This window comes from Nanorana parkeri, unplaced genomic scaffold (genome assembly GCF_000935625.1).
Source record: "Nanorana parkeri isolate BGI_ZX_2015 unplaced genomic scaffold, ASM93562v1 scaffold248, whole genome shotgun sequence".
NCBI lineage: Eukaryota > Metazoa > Chordata > Amphibia > Anura > Dicroglossidae > Nanorana > Nanorana parkeri.
In genome coordinates this window covers 2441800-2464502 of record NW_017306516.1, presented here as the reverse complement: position 1 = coordinate 2464502, position 22703 = coordinate 2441800, and the positions used below count along the sequence as shown (strand labels likewise).

Genomic DNA, 22703 nt, shown 5'->3' with positions numbered 1-22703 from the left:
CTAAAATCAAAATTAAAAAAATCCTAGATATATGCAGTTGTGATACATAAATAGCATACTAAAAAGATTGTCATACAAAGATAGATTGGTTGCTCTTTGAGAAAAGATTTGTCAGTTCTTCTAAAAAGCATTTATCACCCAGATCTGCTATCATCTGTATTCATGTCTTAACCAGTACACAGGTGTAGAATAAATTCAGTGAAGGATTTCCTTTCCTTTTTTATATAGTATATAATTATATAAGTTGTAATTTTTGTCCTGTCTGGAAGTCTCATAAAAGCACTCCTTACATTAATCCACCACTAAAGCATATTAGTATGGTAAATATAACATATGGTATAACAGTTAAAGCAGAAGCTGAATCAGTTGAGCTTTCTACACATTGTTCCTCAGTAATATCCTCGTGGAAGCATGTAACTCCTTTTCCTGTGAAAATCTCAGAGTTTGTTCTATATGACAGGGCAAAGACACAGTTGAGGCCTTGAACTATTCCCTTATAATCCACCATCCAGGTGGCAATCCAAGCCATACTGCAGTCACAGCTCCAGGGGTTAAATGAAAGGAAGACACTTTTCAGATTGGGCATTTGTAAAAACAAGTAGCTAGGAACAGATGTCAAGCTGTTTTTGTTGAGATGGAGAAACTGGAGTTGTTTCAGATTGGAAAAAGCGTTGCGGGTAATGTGTGTTATCAGATTGTTATTGAGATGTAACTTTTTCAAGTTAACCAGCCTGTTAAAGGAGCAGTTGATTTTAACAATCCTGTTAGCTTCCAGGTACATAATCCTGAGCTCATCCAATCCACTGAAAAGCTGATTAGGCAAATGAGATAGAGAGTTATGTCCTAAATTTAGCACGCTCAATTTGTTTAGCTGGTTGAAGGCTTCATGTTGTATGGCCCAAATCTGGTTCCTTCGTAGATTAAGAGCTTGCAAGGCTTGTTGATTTTTGAAGGAATTCTTCCCTATGGCTTCTATGAAATTGTTTTCCATAGACAACCTGGTGACATTATGCAGTTTTCTCAAGGCTTGCGGCACATAATGTATCTTATTGGATGCTAAACTGAGAACTTCCAAGGATGGCAAGTGGGTGAACACAAATGGATGTATTTCAAAGATGTTGCAGTGAGACAGATCCAAAGAGACAAGGCTTGAGAGGCCTCTGAAGGTGTGGGCATGAAGGTAGGTCAGCCTTTGGTTCTTGCTAAGATTTAACTCTTTCAGATTGTTGAGTGCAATGAAAACACCAGGATATAAGAATGTCAGGTTGTTCTGGTTCAGCCACAGCATTTGAAGTGAAGGGACAACCTTGAAAGCATCAAAATGAAGGATCCGTATTTGGTTCACTGCCAAGTTTAAAGTTACTGCAGATGGAGGTAGATCTGGTGGAAGGTCTTCAATGCCCATTTTATTGCAGTAAATGTCATGATCAGCAGAACATTTGCACAGGCTAGGACAGATGACATTTCTGGATTCGCTAGTAATCTCAAGAACTGTGAACCCACCAAGAATCACTGAGATGAGGTAAATTCTCAGACCTAAAATCCTGTCCGCAACTGACCTGGATGATGGCAGCATAGCTGAGATTTGAAATGTGATCTTTGTTATCTAAAGGAATGTGAATGGATCATCATGACGCCACTCAGAACCAATCCGGTTTTTAGACAGACTTAATCTTCTCAAATGTCACAGTGAATCTATCACAGAGGGCTAAGCGCAGCAAAGTGCCTGTGTCATCCAGCAAACCAATTCCAATGAACTTTTCCGAACATCACCTTGTGTTCATATCTATGTCATGCAATGAAGTTCATCATGTCCTTTTTACTAAATGGAGACACTTTTTTTTTATAAGGGGGAGGAAATGTATGGGCAAATCTGATTTTGTACAGTAGGGAAATAATACATTTTCACTCTTTTCAAAAGCAACATGTACAAAAAGAAATAAATAAATAAGTGATAAATTCCCTCTGGAAATTCTAGTTGCCTGGTTATACTGCTGATCCTTTGGCTTCAGCATTTTCATAGTCACTGACCTGCAACAAGTATGCAAATCAGGTGTTTTGACCTCAATAGCTGCATGCTTGTTCTGGATCAGTCACTCAAAAGTACTAGAGCCAAAGACAACCAATAAACTAGAATTTGCAATAGTAGATAAGCAATGAAAAGCTACACCATTCTCTTACCCAGCCTTCATTTCAAGGACACTCTCACTTTGCACTTTCAGAACAAAGTGACAGATTCTCTTGTAATAGGAACCTCCCACCCACTTCATTGCTATTTTCTGTGCTGAGGCCTAATCCTTTATAACCCTTATGTCAGATGGTGTTAAAGCTTACAAAGGAATAACTTATTCCTCTTGCTCATGTGAAAGCTTTTGGACATTGGTATTGGGTGCTTATGCCTGAGCAGGAGTTTTGTGGATGCTGGCAGGAGATTACATACGCTTTCATTCTTATGCTGGGCACACACCTTACAAACATCGCAAGACTTTTGGACAGGCAGATCGTACTTGCAAAGATCGCAAGGCTTCCGATGACCGCAATGCTGAATGGGCAGTGTGCGCTTGTGCACACCGGCCCGTGCGGCATTTATCTTACGAACATGCCACACACCTGCCAACAATCGTACGATTCTCGGCTACCGTAACATTACTGAGGCTTCTGGTAGAGCTACAGAGCACCAGGGAACTGCAACAAAGATGAGTATCAGTTGGTTGTGTGGGAATGTGGGTTCTTCTTACAAGAATAAGCAAATGATCAATGAAAAAGATTCTCCTGAAGCTTCACTTTTATGCTTATTTCCAAATTATCATAACGTTACGTAAAATTAAAAAAAAAAGATGAAAAGCATATAAATATGATATTGATTACCTGTATACACATTCTGGTTGCTAACAAATGTATAACGTTTGATCAAGAATAACACACAAACACGGACGCAAGCATATCCAGTTTACTGGAGTCAGTATCAGTGGAAATTCACTGGTTACCCTCTGCTTTATTACATAAATCAGTTGTGTCAATAAATACCCATATAAACCAGTCATCCATAACTAAGAATCACGGTGTGTTATAAAAGTTAATGTAAATGACACCGGGATTGCTGACATATATGATTCATAGCCTACTTTTATAAAGAGTAAGTTTGCAATAGATAATTATGGTAATCCAGATTAGACTTGCCACATTGTAATTAGATGGATATAACAAATTCATTATATAGAAATACAATTTAACGACCTAATAATTCATAATAATCCAAGATTGTATATGTTTTAAAAAACCATGGAAGATAACGCTATAAAAAATGTAGTAGGTAGACATGTGCGATTCGTTTAGTTCCGAATCGAAATTCGGACGAATTTTCGGAAATTCGGACGAATTTTCGGAAATTCGGACATTCGGATGTATCCGAATTCCGAATTACAGACATAACGAATGCAAACGAATCCGAATTTCCATTTCCGAAATTCGGTAGCGTTAGTACGAACGTTCGTTTCGTTTTCTGTTCTTATTCGTTTCGTTCGTTGGAGCAAAGTGACATCAGAGGAGAAAAATATTTTTTCCCCCTCAAATGTCACTTTTGCTGCAAACGAACGAACGAAACGAATAAGAAACGAATAAGAACAGAAAACGAAACGAACGTTCGTACTAACGCTACCGAATTTCGTCCGAATCCGAATTCCGAATCCGAATTTACTTTCACACCCGAATCCTGAAAAACGAAATAACACAAATCCGAATTTAAAACGAAACAAAACGAATTTTTTGGCAGTGCACATGTCTAGTAGTAGGCTATTTTTAGCAATCATAAAATCCTCTCACTTAACTCATCTTCACTCATAAAAAATTATACAGTTTGTTCCTTTTGCAAAGGAAAAAAACAGCAAAATAATTTTTAAAGTGGACATATACTTTGTATTTAGGTGCATCATAGCCACACAGAGCACACCAAGTCTTGGGGCAGACAGGCTGAAAGAGCTGGAATGGGCACAGTAATTCCAGAAAAATTAAAGCATATCTAAACCCAAAAACACAATTTTAATATATTGCTGCTCACCAAGCCTTAGACATGGTGGCTGCATATGTTTTCTTTTTTTAGGCTTGTTCCATTTATTGCAACCTGGTGATCCAGCCAGTAACACGCTTTCTGTCTGAGGGTGGCTACCTTCACCCCTCTACTGTATCTACAGAGGAGCAACATAGCCACCCTTGAACAGCAACATTGTCAACTAGTGGAGAGGGTGGTGTTAATCTATTTATTACAGGTATTTCTATAGAAATGACAATTTACGCAGCACATTTACATAATTGCACATTCACATCAGTCCCTGCCTTCAAGGATACAAAACACAGAAAGTCCCCAGCTAGTTTGCAACAAAACAATTTACCCTGTCTAACAGTATGCGTTAAAAGCAGAGGTTTTACTTGCGTCCCTGCACCTTGTGAGGAGGAGTAGGCTACCTCCTGGTACACCTGCATTTAATTTATCGACTGCATTAATATGCTCCCACTTGAAGACTCATATAAATAGAGTTAGGACCACACTTTGCAGAGGTGCCTTGGCAGGGCGGTGTGGCTTCTACATATTTTTTGCCAAAGGTTTGTGCAACTAAAACCTCTACTTTTAACGCATACTGTTGGACAGGGTAATCTGTTCTGTTGCAGGCCAGCTGGCAGGTGTGCTGGGGAATTTTTGTGTTTTGTATTGTTGTAAGCCTTCCCATGTGCACCCTGCTATAAAAGCTGGTTATAAATTCATGTGGTTACCTTCTTTTTCTACCCTGCCTTCAAGGAGCGCACAATCTATGGTCCCTATTTCACATACATACAGGGCCAATTTAGACAGGAGACAAACTCCTTGCAGATAGTGTTCTGACGGGGATTTGATCCGGGAACACCCAGTGCTGCAAGGTAAAAGTGCTAACCACTACGTGTTAGATGGACTAGTAGATATTGATGAACTTTACATAAGTGAATAACAATTTAAAGCCTAACTCCAGCTCACACCTTTTTTTAGCAATTATAGAAAATGTTTTTTCTTTTTTGGATAAAGGTTTTAACTAAAAAAATTGAAAGCTAACCATTGTAAGCACCATTCTCGGTGTTAAATGGTATTTCTCAACCCTCTGAGACTTTTGTGGATATATTGGTCTGTTAAAGGAAGCTGAAAAATTAACACATACACTGGCAGAATCACCAGCTATTAAAATGTTAAAGGGTGGACTCAGAAAAACAAAAACTGCTATGTTAATGCTAGTTACAGTCTGCAACATATATGCCATTTCTGATTTTGCCCATTGTTCCACTTTAAGGTAGTTAAGGGAATATTGTTTGAAAAAACAACCGACCTGCTATTTTTTTGCCATTTATTTGGAGTGGTTAGGGGGACATATCTATGCTGGTTGGGGGATGTAGGTAGGGTAGTTTAAGTCAGCCCTTTCCAACCACGGTGCAGTGGCACCCTAGGGTGCCTTCTGGCTGTCTCAGGGGTGCATCAACATTTTCACACAGCATCAGGTCTCTGATGTGAAAGAAGGGGACTCTGATATGAAGAGGAGCTTCTGATTTCAAGAGAGTCTCCTAGTGTGAGAGGGAGAACTCTGATGTGAAAGGGCGGGGCTCCTGATGTGAAAGGTGGTATTCTGATTGTGGTCTTGCATGGAGTCCCCCCATTAAAATTCATACCAGACCCCTAACTGGAATAAATGTTTGGTATGCCGTGGCAAAAAAAAAAAGGTTTAGAACTGCTGGTTTAGATTATTTAGTTGTGCTCTTTGTAGAGTGGGAGAACTGTAAGTGCATGCTACAATAAAATATAAACACGCTAGACATGTGCACTGGCAAAAAAAATTGTTTAGTTTAGTTTCGTTTTGACTCGGATTTTGTGTTATTTCGTTTTTCAGGATTCGGGTGTGAAAGTCAATTCGGATTCGGACGAAATTCGTTAGCGGTAGTTCATTCGAACGTTCATTTTGTTTTCGTTTCTTATTCGTTTCGGAAACGGAATTCGGATTCGTTTGCATTCGTTATATCTGTAATTTGGAATTCGGATACATCCGAATTTCTGAAAATTCGTCCGAATTTCGTTTTGCAGTAACGAGGTAGAATGTGTGAGAACAAAAATGAAAAATAATGCAGAAGTAAATACCTCATGGATGTACAAGCGAGCATGAAACCTAATAAGTGATTGGATGCTCTTTGGCAGTGATATTTACAAAGGACTTTTATTGACAGTCATATCACTGCACAGGCAAAACAGAAAGAGTTAATTCAAAAAGTTTATGGTTAAAGAAAAATTGATGTATGACTTGATTTATTCACTGCTGACAAGTTAAAACACATCTGAGCTCGTAACTGATGCATTGTACGTAATTGTCAGATTAGGACATAGGCGTAGTATAGCCACACCTCTGCTGTCGTGGTTGTGAAATAGATCACAGAACTCTATAGACACCCTGACAGAAGGCAAGCTCTTGCCAAAATGACACACCAATAAAAAAAAAAAAAAAGAACAGATGAAAGATAAGGAACTTAGGTTTCACTAAATGAAGACAGAACTGTTAGGCTAGGCACACACCTTACAACCATCGCAAGACTTTTGTCTTGCGATGGTTGTAAGATACTTAAAAAAACGTACGATCTGCCTATCTTGCATAGGCAGATCGTACTTGCGATGATCGCAAGCCACGCCCCCGTTTGCGCACACCGGCCCGTACGGCTGTTATCGTACGGACATGCCACAAACCCGCCGAACGTCGTAAGATGCTCGGCGGGTTTTCGAACATGTCCGTAAGTTCAAAGTCGTGCGACCTTACAGTAGTAGAGGTCGCACGGCTTCAACACACCTTACGATAATCGTACGATCGCGGGATATCGTACGATTATCGTAAGGTGTGTGGGGACCTTTAGAGTGCTACATTTAAAGCAGAACTCCAGCCAAAAATAAGATAAAAAGGAATAATAAAAACAAAAGAAAAATCTGCTTTTGCTGCAATATTCTCCTTCAATCTGAAGATTTCCCCCAAAGTACTTTTCTTCTCCTGCTAGATGTCCTCAGTCTGATGCCAGTGTTATTCAACCCACTATATCTGAGCCCAAATCGTCCTGGACCCACTCCATCCTGTAAATGGACACTGAAAGAAAAAAGTTGCATTGATCCTCCTGGGGCTGGAGAAAAATCCTTAGTGACCATGCAGTATTTGGTGGCTGCCGTAGTAACACTGTTGAGTCCTGTAATGAAAGGCCTGTTATATTTAGTGAGTTTTGCTTAGCACTTGGTGGTGGATGGTGATCACATATGGAATGGTACTTGGAAGTTTTGCAAAGACCTTTTGCAAATTATATTACCTTGTTGTTATATCAGCTTTTTATCATCAATTAATTTAACGAATATTGAGTGGTTTATTATATTTGAGTTGTGTTATCAATTAACTTATGTGGTCATTTCAACATTGGCAGAGATGCTGTTTTTTGATACATTATATTATTGTGTACATTAGTTAAAATAGCTGCATTTACACTGTACATTTTTATAAATATATTATTTATATTGCACATGCTTAAAGAAGTATGTTTTAGTTCAAGTTTAATTTTAGATCACTTTGTGAAGTTTATAACAATTGCTGATAGCACAGTTTACACATTGGCTGAGGAAGTTTGCCTGCCAAGTGTTCAAGCCTAGGATGTACATAGTGGACAAGCCTGGAACTTGAAATTCTGCCCAGGGCATGATACTTTCTACCTCTCTCGTCATGGTGAGATTCCTTGTTTCTCCCTGATGTTTAATGTATGCCATTTCCATGACATTGTCTGACTGAATCTGGATTAGATGACCTTCCAGTTGGGGGTCCAGAATTGCAGGAACCACCAAATCACCTGAACTTCCAGAACATTGATCAGAAGATGAGATTCTTCAGCTGTCCAAATCCCTTTAACTGACAGGGTGCCTAGCACTCCTCCCCAGCCTGACAGGCTGCCATCCCTCATGCGGATCTTCCAGGCCACCAGCAGGAAGGACTTTCCTGACTTCAGAGCAGGATATCTGAAGCCACCAGGCCTTGCACAATCTTGTCCTCAGTGCTAGAAAAACTGGTCTGTCCAAGGACTGGACTGACTTGTGCCAAGTCCACAGAATGTCATGTTTTAGGGGTCTGGGTGGAATTTGGCAAATATGGCTGCCTCATAGAATGTACCCTTTGACTCCAGACTCTTATGCAGAAGAAAATGGAGTGGAGAGTTAGAATGTTCCTTCCCCTGGAGAAACTTCTAACTTGCAGTGACTAGAATAAAACCCAGACATTCAAGAGATGATTTGGTTCCATGGTTTGAAGGTTTAGGATTCAGCCAAACCAGACAGTTGAGGCTACATTGTCCACCAGCACCCTTTACAACTGCTCCTCAGGAGGTGGTTATCTAAATATCCCACAATAAGGATACTCTTAGAGCTCATCGCTAGCACAGGAGCCAGCACTAGACATGTGCGATTCGTTTCGAATTGAAATTCGTACAAATTTTCCTGAAATTCGTAAATTCGAAAGCATCCAAAAACCTGAATTGCAGTTTCCGAATTATATCCGAAATACAAAATTCCGTTAACGAATTTCGGATCCGAATTTCTTTGAAACGGGAACTAATATTACCCCTGTAAATGAGGTTGAACAACATGACAAGATTTTTTTTTTAATACGAAATACAGATCCGCTGCTGCTGAGGGTTGCATTACAATACAGGCAGGAAATACGAAATTCCGTTAACAGAATTTCGTTCGGTTACGAACATTCGTTATGATGAAGTTAAAAAGCAAAATACCTTTGTTAATATTGGAGTTGGAGTTTTTTTTTTTATCCGAAATTCGGATCCGTAAAGCCGTTAATGGAATTCGTATTTCGTTTGGTTGACCAATCAGAGGTTTTCTCTTCTGCTGCTGAGGGTTGCATTACAATACTGTCAGGAAATACGAAATTCCGTTAAGATCATTCGTTATGATGAAGTTAAAAAGCAAAATATCTTTGTTAATATATTGGAGTTGATGGTAGTTTTTTTTTAAATCCGAAATACGAAATTCGGATCCAAAATCCGTTAACGGAATTTCGTATTTCGGATAAAAAAAAAACAACTACCATCGACTCCAATATTAACAAAGGTATTTTTGCTTTTTGACTTCATCATAACGAATGTTCGTAAAGTTACGAAAATGTGCCGAAACTAACGAAAATTCCGAATAGAGTTTGACACTAATTACGAAATAACGGATATTCCGAAACAAAACAAATTTTTTGACGGCGCACAAGTCTAGCCAGCACGTCAGTGAAAACCCAGCTGAAAAGATTTGGCTGAGGACTTTGGGGATATGGACGTTCAGGGTTTGTGGACAGACTGGAAACCAGACTTGGCTTTGAAAGTAGAAGCTTGGAAAACAATAACTCTTCTTGGCCTCCCTCTCAAATCTTCCCAGAATGAGCCCTAGACTTCTGCAGAGGAATATGGGTACCCTTACCCCAGGAAACATCCTTGATCAGAGTGTTCAGGGCAGCTTAGAATAGACCTTTTTCTTGGAGATGAGGATGGAAGACTTCCAACAACCAATTCACATTATAGGTCAATACTATGACCATGAGCCCTAAACACTCTATGATCAAGGGATCGTAGTAATCAGATCACTTGTCTATGGGGTCCTTAAAAACAGGGACTTTTAATGCCTTGTCAGGTTGGGATACTATCAGATTCACAGAGGGAGCAGTCCACTTTTTGAACAAGGTCGATCTCAAAGAGTTGGTCAGTTTTTCAAATCTCCATAAAGGACTAAACAGCAGGTACATAGGAAATATCTTGTATCCTGGCAGAAAGTGGAAACTTCAAATGGTGCCCAGTGGTCTTTGTAACGCCGTAGCTCCCAGTGCCCAGCCCACATGGCCTACTCCAGTGAGTCTATAGAGAGAAGGTCATACTTGGGACTGTCCCACAGCTTTGGACATGAAAGGCCTGTGTTAGGCAAGGCCAATCAAGATGGCTGTGTAGAGAGAGAGAGACCAGCTCAGCGATCATGTAGCGGGAATCTTAATTGAAGGAACAAGGCATAGAAAAAAGTAGCCAGTACAAAGTGTTGGACTTTTCTTCACAGAACACAGAAAATACTTCAATGCTGGGTGTATGAGGGGTTATACTAAACTGGCCACAATGTTTTGTTTGCCAGGGTCCAATTCTTCTGTATGCTGTAGTATAACCTGACAGTCTCTGAATTTCTGTGTCCCTCAATAGGTAAGAAATAAAATCACATTGTAGTTGTGGGCCTGTGAACAATCCAGAGGGTTGCATTGTCATAGGAGACATGCAGGATTACTATTTCTGATCTTTTTACCAAAAATAAATGCCATATAGCCAAATGTTTGTGGACACCTCACAACGAAATACAATTACGAGTTGAGCCCCTCCTCCCTTTGCAGCTATAACAGCTGCCACTCTTCTAGAAACATTATCCAAAATGTACACAACAACTTGTGGAGTTGAGAATTTTTGCCCACTCACAGTTCCAATTCATCTCAAAAGGTTGAGGCCAGGGCTCTCATCATCATCCATCATCTTTATGACCCTGGAATTGTACATAGGGCCATGGTCATAGCGTAACAGAAAAATAAATTTTTCCAAACGGCTGCTGCAAGGTTGGATGTTCACAGTTGTGTTAAATGCTGTTGTATGCTGTAGCATTAGCAGTATCCTGCACTGGAAACACCAATAATTTGAAGAGATTGGGTCATATACTCTGTGCACACCTAAACATGACACCTACTATATGACTAACATTTGGTCATATAGTGCATCATTGGACCCCCCTGCCATAAAAAGTAATTTTGGTGACCGACTCCCAGCAAATATGCAGTTTTTTTTCATTCTGCCTTTTTTGTGATGCACGCTTGTTCCAGTTTTGTGATCCAGAAAGTATTACAGCTGTAAAGAGCCAGGTAACTAACATTTTCAACAGGAGGGGAGATGGGTGGTGAAGCATTAAAGCCAATTTTTTTTTCTACATTTGGTGTTTTATAATAACTAGGCTGCTTTTTAGCCCAGGTTTGGCACCACTTCCCTTGATTATCTTTCCTAGTCCCCGGAATTTTTCAGAAATGTAGAAAGCTAAATGCAGAAAAACTTTGGGCATAGCCAATATGTTTTCTATTACTGTGCTGACATATGGGTGGGGGTGGGGGGGAGAAATGATTGATGCATGCGAGATACTGTTTCCTTGTTCTGAATCACTTTGTACAGGGAATTTTACTACCAAATATATATTTACCAAAAATCCCTGGAGTACAGTACATGTGGACAGGGAACACTGTGTGCTGTAAACAACACAAGCAAAGAATGCCAAAAATACGAACACTTATAAATACATCCTATCCATATTTAAAGTACATCTAAACTAAAAAAAAAAAAAATGTAGTATATTGCATTGTTGTTTGGTACTCGAGAGAACTGGGAACAATGCTAACTGATTACTGTCAGCTGAGGAACAGAGCACGAGAAACTATTAGCTCCCAAGATTTCTGGCACGTCTAACGGATATTTTTTGCAATGGCCAAAAACAACTAAAAACAATTTCAATTAAATATTTAGTAGACTAAAAGGGAAGAAAGGTGGTTTATAAGGGTTTACATACACTTTAGAGGGCATGAGTATACACCCAGAGGTTCATGGGAGCATACATATACACTGGTGTATATATACTGGTGTATAACAAACAGCCATATTACCAGTACAACTGCTGGGATCCAAACATTTCTACATCCAGCTGCCGACTGCTGTCTTCAGCATTGATCAACTGAGAGACCAGTGTTGTAAAAAATGAGGTTGTGAAATCTGGATGGGACTCAGAGCAATTTGCCGAGAATGTATTTTTTCCCCAAAAGTGTTTGGAAATATAAAAAGTCTTGATAACCCTGAGCTGCCTCAGATTTCAGAATAATATTTTCGGATTAGTTGCCAACACATGTGAAGCTAGCAAGCCAGACAATTGTGATTGCATATAAGAAAACTTGCTCTTCCAAGCTACACATAAAGTTGGAATTCCATTATTCAGACTGTGCTTATGGATATTTCACCTCAATAGCACCACCTGTTGATGAAATTGAAGACTGTAGGATGAGCAGTCAAACTACAACTCCTAACAATACAAAACTCACTTATTTTTGTGTGTGTGGGGATAATATTTTGTTTCATGCAACCTTTTAGCAATTCTCAAATTCTTTAATAAATGCTGACCTAGGTTTAAATTGTAGCTAGGCACTGCACACAAGGGCTTGGTTTTTTTAAAAAAAAAAAAAAAAAAAAAGACCAAAATACACCCAAAAGCTGATTTTGGGTAAGCACTAGTGGTTAGAACTGCTCAGTCATATTTTCAACTCAATTGTTAAGATTCAGCAGCAGTTTTAATATGCCCTGCCCCACATGATCATACCTGACACAGCTAGATTGCCAGTTATATATTCTACACTGATAGGATCCAAAGGGGTAGCACAGCAATATCATGTTACTTGTACTGGCCACAGTAGTTGGGTTTAGTTGCGATGTCCTGCCACAGCAGTCCATGACGCATGTAAAAAACTAAGATTTATGCCAACCTACCAGAGAGAATAGAAACGGTAAGACTGTGTGAAAATAATAAGTTTAATGTAAATTGCATCAATGTGTACAAACCTATTTCCTATGTATAGTTTGTAATTACATATGTAACAGGGGAAAGCCATATTTGCTCACTTCCTGCTTTGCGGTGCTACACAAGGCCTTTTGCTTTATTATTAAATTTCTCTTGGTACTGGTTCATAAGTCAGGGATGACTGACTGAAAGCACACACTAACAGACGAGCCAATCTCAAGTGGTTAAGAAGGCTGAGTGATTATAGTAAAATACACATCTGCATTGAGAAGCTAGCATATGGAGTTGCATTAATATAAAAATGTAAAATGTCAGATTGAGTAGACATACAGAAAAAGGTGCCAAACCAAACAGATAAAAGTCCAGAATGTTTGTAATCCTCCTCAATTCAATAACAAGACCTAGCCAACACATTTCAGGGCAACAAAACTCCCCCCTTCATCAGGGCTTACAACAATGAAATGAAGGCTTGTAAGGTTTCAAAGAACTAACACCAGAGGGATCTATGTTTGATCTGATTGAAAATCTCCAGTTGACCTGCAGATGTGCACTTACCAAGTCCTTACAAGTCTCCATTTCATTGTTCTAAGCCTTAATGTAGAGTTGTGTTGCCCCCGTAACGCATTGTTTATGCCTTATGTGATTTAATTGTGAAGGATTACAACATAATGTGGGCTACCCGTTTGGTTTGGTGCCCTTTTCTGTATGCCTACATTTTGAGCTGCTTCCTAGTACCCATTGAGGATGGCCTGTTTGCTGTAGGAGCTGCCTTACCATAGCCAGCGAGCTTTGAAAATCCCTGTACATTTAAACTTTTGAATGGACATTGAAATCTCAGCATCTCACAGATACTGTATTCCCTTCTGAAATGAATTATAGAGGAGAACTAATAATTTTGGTCAATTTGGAGAGTTGGGGTTGTTCCTCTTAACCTATACAGATCTCCGTTTAGCACAACATCTCAATATGACTTTTATACCTGTAATGGGAAATTTGCTCGAAGTACCACTTGTTGATTGCAAGTGGTAAATAGGACATTTAGATCCAAAATTTCATGTACAATTTTGCTTGCACTCACCATAAAAATAAAAACTAGAGTCCTGCTACAGTGAACCTGTGGCCAGGCTATGGACATTCATATATTTACATTTTATATTCACAGAAAACCTGAAGCTGTTTAATGTGTATGTATAGTCAAAACTTATTTTTTGGAGTACAAAAAGATCAAAACCTCCCATTTGTTTCGTTTTTCAATCTGTCTCATTGGGAAGATTTTTTTTGCTTCACTTTCTGTTCTGGAGACTCAACAGGAAGTAAGCAGAAATCTCTACAAAGAGGACAATTGTCACTCCAACAGGTGCCCCCATTGGAAGATTTACCCTCACCTATTGTTCTGGTGACAACTGTAAATTTTTGGCTCATCACCTCATCTGTGACAATGGTCACCAGGACAAATAGAGGGTGAATCTACCTAGCTATGACTGCAAAAAATATGTTAATTGCCCCATGGTGCTTGCTACAGAAGTACTTGAATGTCTATAGCCTGGCTACAGGTTTATTTCAGTATAAAACATAGAAATAACAACCCAAAATATGTGCCAGCTTAAAATATACTAGGCAGATAATGAGTTTTAGGGCACAAATGCTCCGATACCTACCCCCGATGCCTAACCTTCCGGTCAGGGGGAGATTTCCTCTGACCGGCAGTGCTACGAGGTAACATGGAGCTTGCTTCCGGGCCAATCAGGAAGCCCGGCGGCGGGTAATGACTTGCCCCACGGCTTCCCGATTGGCCCGGGAAGCAGTCTCCATGCTAGCGGAAGTACCGGTGAGTAACGAAAGATAAATATAGGTATTCAATACCAAAAAACAGGTATCGGTGCATCCCTAAAATATACTATTCCAATTTTCATTCATCCTATTACTGTTTTCTACCAAATCCTCAAATTTATCCAAACGTAACATTGCATTTAAAAGGGTTGAAAATATAAAAAAACGGTCCAGGAAGATCTATATCACAATCGGACGCCAACACCAAGCCCAGAGACATGCTGAAACCGTTTCTTTATTGAGTTCTGCTTTGCCACCATATGATTTTTCAACAGCATAAAATAGCAGCATGATCGTAAAAATCTAGCAAACAGGTTGCCAAAGCTATATAAATATATGTAAATATAGATGTTAAAGTAACGTAATTCTTTGGCCCTTTTTTTTTTTCTTAGATGCAAATACATACTGCTATGCAGTGTATGGTCCTCGGCAGGAATGAAACCAGCAATTCCAGATAAAACAGGTCAGTTTGAGAGTAGATAGAATTTTTAAATAAAAATTGTTACAAAAAATAAATGTTCATGCAGGCCTTATACAAAAAGGGGGAAAAAAAACTATGGTAATGTATGAAGTTTGAACCAAGATACACAAAAATGCATTTATTTTAAACAAATTATCAAATCACATTTGCAAAATAAAAACTAGGAATGATATAAGCAAACAAAAACAACCAAGCAGTAAAGGAAAGACATCCTATCTTTTGGTTACGTAGAAGTGCACGTGTTTATAACGTTCCTTATTTTCAGAATGTTTTCCAAATGACTATGTATCCCACATGCACAATGGAAGCAGCCACTTCTGCACTAGTAATCCACAAATTGAATGGGAACATTTACATTACTCATACTACTTATTGTCTGAGACAATTGGCTACTATAGGATAGACTGCTAATCTAACTCAGAAAATGGGATGTTTTAGCAACCCATTAGGCTGTGTTATGCCATTACCATTGCCAAAATGTAGATTGCCAAGTCTGCTCAATTTTTTTTATTGACACAAGCTTCAATTGTAATATTAACAGCATATTTCCAGAAATATATGTACAGATCAGCGCAACATAACAACCCTAATCTATACAATTATTTGAAAATATGGTGTTAGTTGTAAGTGCAACCAAGTTATTGTTTTTCTTTTACAGAAATATCCAAACAGCCATTGCCGAGCTCATTCTTCCTGGTATCAATGCTTTTTGACTTGCTGACCTGGAACAAGTATTTAGATCAGCAGTCTTGACCTTTTAGCCGCTATTTGTATCTAGTGATGGACTCAAATTACTGGAGCCAGAGGATCAATATGAGAGGCACGCAAGTATCATTTCCTGCATTCATCAAGAAAGGCCGCCCTGTATATCTCCTTTATATGGAAAGCTTACTAACAAAGCAGTATAATGTATTATTGGGCTATTAAATACCATTACAATGGAGCGGTTATATGCAATCATTTACAGCATCTAATCAACCATTGGTTTGCAACACTCAGGTTGATTCAGGCCAATGAAAATTAATACCCGATTGGTTACTGTACACTGCCGTCCTCACCCCTTTGTGATGGTTCGGGTGCTTTGTGATTGACCTAGTGTTGTCACATGGAGGGATGTCCATAGATCTTGTAGCACTCCTTACCGGAAATCCCAAAAACAACTACACACAACTACTTTAAATACAGATGTCATCAGCACGACAAAACTTGAGTCAGTGCACATCCATTTAATGATAGATGTCACTCAGAATATCAAGCGCTTTTGGGGCCGCACAGGGTCCCCTATATCAGGCTCAGAGTAGACAACAGAGTGTCTACTCTGAGCCTGATGAAGGGGACCCTGTGCGGCCCCAAAAGCGCTTGATATTCTGAGTGACATCTATCATTAAATGGATGTGCACTGACTCAAGTTTTGCTGTGCTGATGACACATGGAGGGAGTCACATGCTTCTCTATACCCACAAGTATCCATATATATTTTTGCTTTCAGCAGCTAAACAGAGCAGTGGGGCAGTGAAGGAATGGTCAGAATTGCTGCTGTGAAGGTAGGAATTTAGGCAAGCCTGTTGCTTTGCCTCACGGGCAAAGCATGGGTTTGCTGCAAGGAGAAAACACATTTTGTGGCCTAAAGCAGCTAGTCAGATTTTCAGCCAGAATATACTGAAATAAAAGAAATAAAGGTATATTTGACTGCTTCTCTGAGTAACCAAAACTATTTTTCTTCAGACATGTAGAAGCCCTGCAGGATAAAAGGCAACAAGGTTGTTTTTTTTACACTTTCGTCATGCGAGACCCTTAAAATGCATTGCTTGGAATTTCTATAGCTGAAGATCAAAGAGCAAAAAAAATAATAAAGTCACAAGTGGTCCAAGCTTGAATGCATTTTGGTATGATCTTAAAGGTTCAGCTGGGAAAGAGCACTTGTGGCATACAGCGCTTCTTCCTGAGAATCGGGAGGTTTTGAATGTTGCAAAGCAAACCTGAAAGTCTTGCCACCATCAAAAAAGTTCTTATGTTGGCAGTACGGAAAGGCCTCGGACTGCCAGGTCTTGCAAGCCATACACCCTGTGAGTCTCACACTCCGCAGCTGAGAATAAAGACATTTACACCTTCTTCATCCCTCGACCCATCAAACAGGCAAACACCGTCATAACCATCTTGGGCTTCACTTCCACAAGATCATCGGGAAGGGCGTATACTCTTGCTCCAATTCTTCTGGCCATGGATACAGCATATCTAGAACAAGAATCAAAGATTTTGTATTAGGAAAAATGGTTTCCTTTACAAACAGAACAAATGCAGATCCATATGGTTTTGATTCTCAGGATCTGTACATATTCATGCAACTTAATGTTCTAGGAAGTTATTCTTTATGATTTGAAAGACTATGCAGACTGGAGAAACCTTTATACATTTAGGAGAATCAAAAATGTGCTTAACTGGTCTTGGTCTTCAAAATAAATTCACTCATCACTAATGGATAAAGGATGTCTGGATGTAGCTAAAACTGTTTTCTTTTGGGGACTTTTTAAGACCAGAATCGGGAGGTTTATAATTACGATGTTCAGCCAGTGGTACAGGGCACTTACATACACTTACTGCAATGGATAGATACACAATGGCTAAACCACTTAATGTCACATAGGCTTTTTAGAGTCATGTCAGGCTGGCCAAACACTTTCTACTTTTTTTTTGTTTTAAATCTTAGGTGGGAGCATCAAGATTGAGATGTACATAGTTATGCTGATGCAAATGTAGTAGTAGGTGTTTTTCTTTCATTTGATTGTCATTTTGTTAGCATAGCCGGGCTATAAAGATGGGATTTAGGATGGGCTATTCAAATGTTATTTGAATCCAAGCATAAACCCAAACATATTACATGGTTGTCGGCAAAACCGGAGGAAACTCATATTGTAAGAGGCCAGCTCCAAGGCAAGATTTTAACTGCCCCAACTGCACCTGCCTGACGGTCTCTAGGCATCACCAGCCTTAGGATACAGCCCCATAGAAGTCTAAGGGGATTCAATGTGCATGTGTGTCCAGTGCAGAAGGAGATTTTATGTGATGGATGTAAACAAATGCAGAAGGCTGTAGCAGTGGGATACAAGAACATGAATCAGGGAAGGGTGTGGGTAAGAGGTGGCTTCACATTATTCACTGGAGAATTGCACATTTAAATTTGTTAGTTAAACATTTAAAACAAGAATAAAAATCTCCTCCTCACCCTCGCCCCCTTCTGACTCTATCCCCCAAAAGAACACCTTTTAGTATCCATTTCCCAAGCCAGTTGTGCCTTTCTGATCTGACGAGTTAGCTTTGTTTTTCACAATTCGACTTATTTCATAAGCATGCTGTATTTTTATATCAATGTGTTTGGCATTTAATAAAGAGACTTAAAAAAAAAAAAAACAGGTGTCATGCAAATTAGTAAAAGCACATAAAAGGGGAGCAAAGCTCCTCTGGTCCTGCCTTCAAGAACTCTAAACATATGAATCAAATGGTTTGCCATTAAATCATATGCAAGTCATTCTGAAAGAATAAAAACTATTAGGTTGTTTACCAAGTCAAAAAACAGGAGCACACACTTACTTGGCATTCTCATGTTTGTCTTCATCCGAGAGTGAACCGGTCTTAACAAGGTCATAATTAATACTGCCAGGCTGTATAGCATCAATCAGATCCACTACAGGAAGACTAGTGCTGATTGATTTGTCCTAAGGAAAAATAACATTAAAAAAAGGTTCTATGTCAGGATTAGTTTAAAGCAAGCCTTTCAAATCATAGCCAAATATTGTAAAGCTAGGGGAAAAAAATGTAACCAGAGATTATCTTCGGTAAAAATACATTATCTTGTCAAAATGTATAGGAGATAAAAGGCAGGTACAGGTATGTGTAAATCTCAACTTGTTCAGTTAAAGCTTAGGTTGACCCTGCTCCCTTCCTTTTGTTGGCCCTTGAATGAAAGTGATTGGCAGCCTCATTGACCAAAAGAGGTTTGGATGGGAACAAGTTTGACCTAAGGAAAAGCCAAGGTTTTCATTTACAGTGTATGTCAGGGTAAAAAACAAAAACAAAAACGGAAAATAAAAACAGCACATTTCTGCAATACATGCACATTTCCCCAGGTTTGATCTTCATAACACTGCAAATACAGAAAAATAGCTGGTATTCTGCCATAAATCCAGTGTTCTCCTAAATTCCTGGTTGAGCCAACACTGCCATTACCGAAATCTCAACCAGCATTTGCAGCACTGCCTGTTGGACTACAGAACCCACCCTATTCCCATCCCTCTTGGTGCCTTTCCACATGAATACTTTGATTTCACTCTCCGCAAAACATGGATACTTCCTTCACTCCTTAGAGCTTGCCAACAAACTGTGTAGAAAGGAGGCTCCTTGGAGATGCAGTTCTGAGGAGCTTGCCAACGTTTATTGAAACTGAGATTCCAGCAGCTGCTCCTACAACAATTTTAGAATCCTGGTGATAATGTCACCACAGCAAGTAATAAAAGCTGTTTCTCAGGATAGGAACCAGGTTAAAGGAAACCATTGCTGGAACATGCTATAGAGAAGGTGGTTTGTGGGTACATTTGGATAATGCCCGGACATACACTTTAATGTCAGCTGCCTTCATCTTCAGCCACTTTGACTCTCTACTCAAGGGAAGTGTTTTTGCATTTCTACATGATGTGCTGAATCATCCAATTGGTAACTGGTTTACTTGAAAAGATTCCTGCAGCCTTTATAGCAGTCAGACAATAGAGGAAACCACACACACACACGATGGCCCTTATATGTCAAGCTTATGTGACATCCTAAGACCCGCCATGTCAGTGTCGTCATTCTGAGGATTAAAAAGAAGAACTTGCAAACTACCTACTTACCCAATATCCGAGCTCCATAAACGACGGAGTTGACCCCAAGGGCATTTATAGTATTTATATTAATATACAATACAAACCCTTCCTCTATAAGTATTAAACCTGTGTAATTATCATTTTGCCCGGAGTTCAGCTTTAGCCGAACATTCAACATAAGCTGTTCTTTTTAATGTAGAACATTTTGTTTACCTATTAAAGCAGGAGAACACCACAACCAATCCTACATCAAATATTCAAGTAACCGGAACTACATCTCCAGGTTATGTCTTATAATTTTAATGTAGGAATACCTTAAAATTCGCAACAGATGATGTCTTCCCAGCTTCAGCCAAAGTTGTGTTCACCCAGTTAACAATAATGTCATCGTTTACCTTGGCACCTTCGCCCAGACCCTCCAGCATGTTGAATGTATACCTAGGGAACATACGTGGGACAATTACATCTTAGGACTTGTTCATGCTATATGCGAAGATCTGCCTTTCTCTGCAGGTGAGCAATATAGGTCTCCGCAAAAACACACACAAAACAAATTGTGTGTCCTGTTCACACCACAACAGAGTGGAGAGGTGCAGCATTGCTTTGAGGCATTGCAATAAAGTTATATGATATATAAATATTATCCCTTGCAGTGGAGCAACACCTGCATTGCAAGGGTTAAGTCCTGGTTTTCAACTAGAGGGAAAAAAATAAAAAATGTATACTCTCCTTAACCTCAGAACTAGCTGGCTGATAAACCAGTCCCCTGCAGCCCCACTCTTCCTTCTCTGGCGATGGAATGTCCCTCAGCATTCTCACGTCCTATACACTATATAGATTGTGATGACTTACAGGACCTTAGACCACTGGAGCAGGGGAGGAGAGAGGTAGCAGGGACCAGTCTAGCAGCCAACCATCTCAGAGGTTAAGGTGAGTATACATTTTTTATTTTTGTCTCTAGATGAAAATGAGCATTCAACCCTTGCAGGGCAGAGGTTAGCCCCACTGCAAGGGTTAAGAACATATATGCCCAGCTAGATCTTCTTTAAATAATGTAATCTAATAAAGGACATTATTTTGTGTGAATAATGCCAGTTTTACATTCAAGTCAGTCAGTCAGTTGCTACTGCTCATAAAGTGCTTCACTCACTTTCTCATGAGTTGCCAGACTACTGCAAGTGTGAGAGTCGAGTTTCCATCATTCAGGTCCTGCCCTCCGATACCCACTAATGAGAATTTAGCAGTATTTTTCCCCAGGTCCACTGCATAGTTACAGTTCTCAAGCTGAAAGAGTAAAGAAAGCATATTAGATAAAACCAATGACTGGCGCTTGTGTTGTTTCTTATTCACATTTACAAGAACAGATCTTTGGCTGTCATTACCTTTTTCATGTTTGCTCCAAGTTTAGGATATGGGGGCTTGTTTACTTTACTCCAGTCAACAGGAACCTTAATCTTTTCGTATAATTGTAAAATTACCAGAGAGTCTTGTAGGTCACTGGAAATTTTAAAAAAGAAACCAACTGTTATAAGAAATCTTAATGCCATAGTGTGGCATCGTACTGCTAAATATTCGACCATAAAAAAGTAAAAGTGACATGCAAACATTGTCCTTCCTTTAGAATATGTAAAAGTATAAGGCCTGGTGCACACCTAGATGTTTTCAGAATTTTTTTCTACGTGATTTTGCAGTTTTGCTTTTAAAAACACGTGTTTCTCCCAGCAGAGAGATGTCTATGGGACCAAAATCGTGCGACATCCGCATGAAAATAGCTCCTGCATCTTTTTGCACGGTTTCCTAAGTGTGACGCAACGCTAAGTTGTGAATAGTCACTATTGACTTGCATGGAAATGTGTGTTTTACGCATTTGCGCGCAACTAGATCCGCTCAGAAAAAAACCAGACCTTAAAATGCATGAACATTCCAGTGGCCAAAATAGTACTCTATGACTAAAAACAAAACCGAATTAAAACAGTGCAGACATTCAAAGTTCACAAAAAGGCATAAATAGGGTTTTATTTGTCCAAATGTGTTACTAAAATGTTCTGTCACTCAGTATACGGGGCAAGGCTTGGGGTAAGGTGGTACTGAGGCATCAGCCAGCAGGTTAACTGGTACCAGCATGTACAAGAACATACAGTATGTCACCAGCACTCCATGGAAACAAACAGTTTGGACTGTTTGTCTCCATGGAGACAAACAGTCCAAACATTTACTAAAAGAGATCACAATTTGTGCAAGTGCATCGTTTCGTGGCCACATAGGACTTCATCATCAGGCATGTCAGAAGTACAAGGTGTAATAAATATTTTAAGTGAACATCCACCAATCAGAAAACTTCACGAGAGGCTACCTGACCTGACATAATAAAATCATATCATGCATAATTCTGGTGGGTTTATGTTGTCATTATGACATGTCAGGCAGTAGCCTCTTTTTTGAGGGTTTTCTCACTGGTGGATGATCACTTTAAAGGTCTGCTCACTGCGCCTTGCACTTATCCCCTACCTGACGATATGCTCCTGTATAGCCTTGAAACGTTGCACTTCCCAAAATTATGATGCGATTGATCAATAATAGTTTGGACTGTTTGGTTAAGCTGAAACCGCTCCTACGGCACACCATAAATCCATTACAAACTGTTCGGTAGCACAGTAGGAGAATAATGGGAAGAAAGCAATTGTCTGCTGTGGGTGACAACAGCAGTTCTTGCTGATACACTGATAAATTAGGTTAATAATGCCAGTTATACTTGTTTCAAATCCAACCCTAATGCAAACATCTCTATAAAAAGGAACACCATCTACAACATTTATACACCACCCAAAACAAAGTACAATCCCTACCAGAATATTAAATCTGGCACCCAGTGACCCCCCGACCCCGCCCC

The 22703-nt window shown here is 39.4% G+C and overlaps 2 protein-coding genes across 3 annotated transcripts in view; both read right to left on the bottom strand.

Annotated features, from left to right (window-relative positions):
* Positions 1-286: 286 nt before the first annotated feature.
* On the bottom strand, positions 287-1576 carry LOC108787211 (nyctalopin-like). Its single transcript, XM_018556702.1, has one exon. The coding sequence runs from the start codon at positions 1574-1576 to the stop codon at positions 287-289; it is 1290 nt and encodes a 429-aa protein (XP_018412204.1).
* A 15323-nt stretch (positions 1577-16899) lies between these two features.
* The window catches only part of PLS3 (plastin 3), a 90477-nt gene continuing 84673 nt past the window's right edge, over positions 16900-22703 (bottom strand). For both annotated transcript variants that reach the window (XM_018556708.1, XM_018556709.1), the window contains 5 exons: positions 21196-21310; positions 20964-21097; positions 20128-20251; positions 18546-18670; positions 16900-17192 (listed from right to left, as the gene is read on the bottom strand). In XM_018556708.1, the coding sequence (XP_018412210.1) occupies positions 17060-17192; positions 18546-18670; positions 20128-20251; positions 20964-21097; positions 21196-21310 (631 nt within the window). In that variant the 3' untranslated portion in view covers positions 16900-17059. The remainder of the gene's footprint in view (positions 17193-18545; positions 18671-20127; positions 20252-20963; positions 21098-21195; positions 21311-22703) is intronic.